Source organism: Gavialis gangeticus, unplaced genomic scaffold (genome assembly GCF_001723915.1).
Source record: "Gavialis gangeticus isolate Ggan-Ray unplaced genomic scaffold, GavGan_comp1, whole genome shotgun sequence".
Taxonomy (NCBI): Eukaryota; Metazoa; Chordata; order Crocodylia; family Gavialidae; genus Gavialis; species Gavialis gangeticus.
In genome coordinates this window covers 29,487,545-29,493,602 of record NW_017728997.1, presented here as the reverse complement: position 1 = coordinate 29,493,602, position 6,058 = coordinate 29,487,545, and the positions used below count along the sequence as shown (strand labels likewise).

Genomic DNA, 6,058 nt, shown 5'->3' with positions numbered 1-6,058 from the left:
CCATACTTGGTCATTTAAAATAGTACTAAACAGGGACCTCATAGGTTTCTTACAGACTGATATTAAGTTGCTTAGCTATAACTTGTAATAAAGTAGGAAGTCACAATTCACTTGATCTCCAGCAGTGATGAGCATGGGCTACTGCTGCAGTTATTAGAAATTATTTTGCTTACATGTATTGAGATCTTCAGGACAAAGTAGTGATTAAAATAGCAATGGACAGGTTCCACATTTTATATTTTATTTGCTGTGAGCTTGGGACTGTATAAGACATGAAAATGGAGACCACTGTGGCAGGGCACTGTTTGTGCCTGCCACTTTAAGAGCCTTGAGCCAAGCAGCCAGCAGGTGCCTGATTGCAGCAGCCATTTTAGATTCAGGGCTGCCTATATAAGCAGGGCATTTTGCTGCTGGCAGGCAGGCAGCAGCATTGCCTGGCTGTGAGGCTTCTTAGAACACCCTGGAGGTAAGGGAGGAGCTGTAGGGGAATGGACTGGAGGTTCCTGGTCCTGGGTATGACCTAAAACTGCACCCTGCTGGGATTGAGTGGCCTGGTGGGGCTGTCAGTGGCGTGGGAGCCCCCAGGAAATGCCAGGCCATTTACCACCCTGGTGAAAGGGGCTTTAACCCCAGCTCCAACAACTGGGTGGGTTAACCCCTAGTAGGGGCCAGAAGGCAGACCCCAGGTGTGAGAATGCAGTTAGAGTGGCAGAGGCCTGACATGGAGTACCCTCAACTGGTCAGGGCAAAGGCCAGGACCAGAACAGTCAAAAGGGTCAGGGGCCCACTGTGAGGAAAGCCCAGAGCTGCAGGTCTGGGGTTCTGACTGGCCTTGAAGGTGAAGCCAGGGCCTGGGTGGTCAAAGGGCCTGAGAGGGGAAATGGTTCCAGGGTGCCAGGCAGCCCAAATGAAGCCAGAATAGGCTGCCTGAGTGGAGGGATCTTAAGGGGTTCTGATGGGAGGATTCTGAGGCCCAGTGTGGGGCTGGTGAGAGTAACAGCTGGATGTCATCTGTGAGGCATGGACTGCGGTATAGGGGAGGTACGGAGCTGCAGATAGTGCCTCTTAGCATCTGGGCAAGAAACAGGCAGGCTTCTGCTTAATTAGTAGTTTAATTAAATATCATCAAGGTGTGGCGGGTGAGAAGGTAGGCAGTTGACCCAGAAGCAGGTGGGCGGGGCATAGGAAAGATCAGCCCCAAGAAGGCCCCTTGTTATACCACCCATGTCCAAAGGAGGTTATTTGCATATTTTAAGGCCTTGATCCTTCAAATGATATAGGTACCAATATTTTCCTGCACAGATTATGGTGCAGAATCGGGCATAAACAGCAAATACAGGCAGGGAAAGGACTTGGAAACAGAACCCAGAAAGGCACCAGTAAGCTTTAAATTTGTGTTTGATGAGGCAATAGATGCCATGGATATTTAGGGTTTTCTTTGTAGTATCCAAAGAAAAAGAAGGTCCTGAAGAGCTATTAGAATGAAGAATGAGGCATGGATTTAACATCCTAGCTTAGCAGGAACTTTCCATCTAAAGAACCTGATGGATGGTGAAGAGATGGGAAGTAGGGGTGTGTAAAGCTGGCCCTATTCAATTCGGATTCAGCCTGAATCATGGATGGTGAGTCAATTAATTGATTCAGATCACTGTTCCTGATTCTGTTTGTCTGAATCTGAAACATAAGATTTGATGTTGATTCAGAGAATCAGCGATTCGGACAGAGACACAACTTTAAATTTTTTTCTACATCCCTCAAGGTACCAGCACAAGTTGTGAATGCTGTGATGCTGGGGCACATGGAGTGTCCCATGGGAGTGCTCGGTGGCAAACCTGAAAGTGGGTTGGAAGCACTTCTGGTCCACTTCTGGGTCCACTGGGAAGCGTGCTGGGGGACCCCCCCCCAGGCTTCTCCCCGGTTTAGCGATAAGCCATGGGGGGGTACTGTGTATGCCCCACCCCCAGATCCGGGAGGCACCAGTTACTGAGCTGGGGGATTGTTGGGGAGTCCCCCAGCATGCTCCCTGGTGGACCCGGAAGTGGACTGGAAGTGCTTCTGGTCCACTTATGGGTCTGCTGCCAAGCACACTGGGGAGCCCCCCATGCTCCTGTTGGACACTCCATGCACCCCAGCATCGCAACATTCACAAGCCGCTTGCTATCTAGAGGTATGTAGAAAGCACATTTGAAGCTGTGTCTATGTCCTAATCTCCAAATCTTTCTGAATCTCTCTGAATCAATTCGGAGGGTTCCAATTCAATTCAGAGAGATTCAAGGTTCCTCTGATTTGATTTGGATTCAGAGATTTGGCCAACTGAATCAGGCCAAATTTCCACCGAATCAAATCAGGGACCAAAGCTTTGCACAGCCCTAATGGGAAGTGTAGGCTAAAGTATTGTATTTATCAGATCAAGGAACTGGTATAATATTGAGATGCATATCAGACAATTGCAAAAAGATTAATGTTTTTCAAGTGGTGCAGGTCTCCCACTGTCTTTCATTTGACTTGTGGAGCTCTAAAGTGTGTATAAGTGTTTTCATAATAGAGTAGAATGAAATAATAAGGGATATATATGAATTTGCCACAGAATGCCAGTGATAGATAACCTGCATTTTGCAGGTATGAAGACAAGTTAACTTTATTTTAACTCATTGGAGTTGCTCTGGGTTTGTTATTGTCTAATAATGAAGAATAGAGTTTGGCACACTCTTCACAATTGTTGGTATGGACCAGAATGAAAACGCTTTTCCATGCAGCAGTGATCAAGTATTTAATTACTGATTGTAAGAGGGCATTGCAATGTCCACATGAGTGTTGACAGATGTCCAGTGTGGAGCAGGTTGCAGGAGGTCTAGGGTTAGGCATATGGGAGGAGGCAAGAACTGTGCTAAAATTGGAGAGACAGACAATGAGAACTTGTAATGATGGAACAACCTTGAGTAAGAGACATTTTGCAATGAATCATTGTAAGAATCTATTCCCACTAAGAAGTGGGGAGGGGGAGTGAGCACTTACATTAATCATATGAAATGTTTTCTCTGAATATTTTTGGCTGAACTTGTCCTCTTTCATTGGCTACTATTATTCTACTGTGGAAAGGTGAAACCAAGTAGGACTGAATGGAGCAGACCCCCCCCCCCATATTTTGGCCTATGGTAACTCTGCTGAAGAACAATAGAAAGAAAATTAAAATAAACTGATATGTAAGATGATAGAATGTATTTTTAAGGGTATTGGGCATTGCTCTGCTTAGCTAAGTCACTTAAGTTTTACAAGTCTAAGTTCACTTTTTTTAAAGTGACTTGGGCTTCTAGATGCTTAAACCATGTTTGAAAATGGGACTTAGCTGGCCGTGTCACTTAGGCCTTGCAACACTGAGCAGAGCAGTGCCTGATACCTTTTGAAAATCTGGCCTAAGTGCTTTAAAATAGTTTTATGACTGAAAATCTCTGAATGATTACTTTAAAACATTTCCAGAAGGGTTCAAATTCATAGCGTTTTGTCTCAGTACCTACTTATTAACTCCAAAAAATGTGTTAGGCTTTGACTCAACTATTTGTCAGTGTTTGCTCAAATGAAGCAGAAGCCTGGGAGTTATGAGCTGGGACTGTATCAGCACTGTATTAATACTTTCCAGATTCCAACCTGGGAGGTTTTACTATTAGCTAGTCTTTCTGAGAGTCCAAGCATTGTATTAGTTGCAGTTGCATGGTTTAACTATGTACAGTATTCACAAACCCACCTGTCTACTGGAACGCATTCCATCAAGTTCTCTATTTTTAAGCTTTTAGCCTTTGAAAACCAAAGGATTGTGCAAAGGGGGGAAATACATTTCCAAGTTTTTAAAAATGAACTAAATCCTCTTGTTCTTGCTGCTTGTTTATGTTGCACTGTAGCTCTAAATCATTAAATTAAATTGTATCTTACAAAGCCCTTAATTAAAATATTCATCTCTTTCTCTCTCTACAGTATAATGAAGAACTTCACTATGTAGAGCCATGCCTGAATGGAACATTAGTACAAGCAGACAGAGCTAACAAAGAGGTAAGGAATGAAAGTAACAAAAGAAAAGGGATATAAGATTTGATGCATATCTTTGTATTATAATGATCTTTTCTAATAAAAGAAATCCTAGTATTTGAATTAATTAAATTGTTCTCATCCTATTTTAAAAAAAAAGGCCTGTTTATATGGCTCAATAGGCAAGAAAAAGAAAAGTTCACTTAGTTACCAGTATTTTGATCAAATAGGCTTTCTTGAAAAGAGATATAAATCATCTAAAATAATTGGGGGACATTAATAAAGTTTAGTCACTTCTTCTAAGTACATTATTCTGGTTTAAATTGCTCTAAATTATAACTGCCTTACTGTTCCCAGAAGATACACAAAAAGAGATTCCTTTTTGAAGCACAAAGTTGTGTTAAAACAAAAATCTTGAAACAAATTAATACAACTGTAGCTCACTATCTAACACAAATTGCACCTTTGCAAGCCAATATCTCAAAGTAAAAAAAAAAAATAGTGCCTTTCATCTAGAAAGTTCTCACAACAGTGAGCAAACTGTGAGCTCAGTCTTGCAGTCACTACTTAGGAAAAATTCACATTAACTTCAGTAAAAGATAAGAACTACAGGTGCATCTACACATGCTAATTTTAAAGCACTTTAGCATGATTCAAGGTTCATTAAGGGCACACATCTACATGTGCACACCCTTAAATTTGATACCTGCTTTTGCAGGTATCAAATTTAAGGGGGAATAGCTAAAGCACATTAATGCACACATAGATGTGTTAAGATGCATTAGCACTGTGTATGGACTGACTTAGGAGTAACTTTAGTCCCACATCACCCATACACACAGTGTTAATATGCTTTAACAGGTGCACATGTAGTTGCAAGCCTAAATGGTCTCTGTACATTCAGCTAATGTGCATTAAGTTTAGGCACACCTAAACGCATGTATACACACGCCCTACATCTCTAGACACTGTAGAGGATGCTAATGCCAGTAGAGCTATGCAATAGTCCTTGAGACAGGAAGGTAAAACTAGTTATAACTGATTTCAAAGTATGGTGATTTTGGTATGTATGGTACTCAAAAGGCAGATGACTTTGGAAAACAGTTGGAAGGAATCAGTGGCATACACCTCTCACTGAGGTCTTTTCCCACAGCAGCCAAGGCTTATGTGGGGTGAGGTAGGGGAAGCACCATTCTGCACGCTCTATTTTTCCCCCACCTGCCAGATGCACTGATTGGTGGGGTGACTGCTCAGTTCCTATGACTGGCAGGGACAGTGCAGAGCTTTTCCTTAGGCAAGTATTCATGTATTTATAAATGTATGTGTCATGTTATCAAATGAAATGTAAGTCAGTACCTAATCCGGTTTCTTTTGCTCCATGTTTTGAGCTTAGATATGACTATTTTTCTTATTATGACAATTTTGACAGCTGCAAAAATTCCTGAATCCATTTCTCATAATTTTCTAAAGAAATTAAAATTTAATATTTTTCAAAACATTTAAAAACTGTCTCTTTGGTTTTATAATAAGTGATATTCAATCTTTTACGTTTTAGAAGAAAATGAGTTTGCTAAAGGGCAGAATCTGAAATACTAAGTGTAGAACATCTCTTAAACTGAGAAGATATAAATATGACTTAGTCCTTTTAGTATCTGGAAAAGAGTTTACCAAAATATTACCACCAGTAATAAAATAAGTTCCTGAAACATTAGAAAATACAACTGTTGATTTATAATTTAGGGAATGGCTAAGTTTTCCAAGTGCCTTTTGCTTGAGTGCCTCAGTTCTGTATGGCCTCTTTTTCAGGTGTATTTGAAGCACCTGAAAAAGACTGGATTTTTCAGAAAGTGCTGAATCACCACCTTCAGAAAATTGAGACAATCTTAACACACTTTACTTTTGGCACTCAGACTCTCTACTCACATTTGAAATTCTTGACCTTAAACCATTTAGGCTTAATTTTGGATTTGCTCAGGCCAGTAGCTGGTGTAACCTCATTGAATCGCTGGGACTAGGGGGTCAGTATCCACATCTCCAG

The 6,058-nt window shown here is 41.3% G+C and overlaps 1 protein-coding gene across 1 annotated transcript in view; it reads left to right on the top strand.

Annotated features, from left to right (window-relative positions):
- The window catches only part of CACNA2D3 (calcium voltage-gated channel auxiliary subunit alpha2delta 3), a 1,192,973-nt gene that overhangs the window by 543,438 nt on the left and 643,477 nt on the right, over positions 1-6,058 (top strand). The window contains exon 9 of the mRNA XM_019504610.1: positions 3,970-4,044. Within this exon, the coding sequence (XP_019360155.1) occupies positions 3,970-4,044 (75 nt within the window). The remainder of the gene's footprint in view (positions 1-3,969; positions 4,045-6,058) is intronic.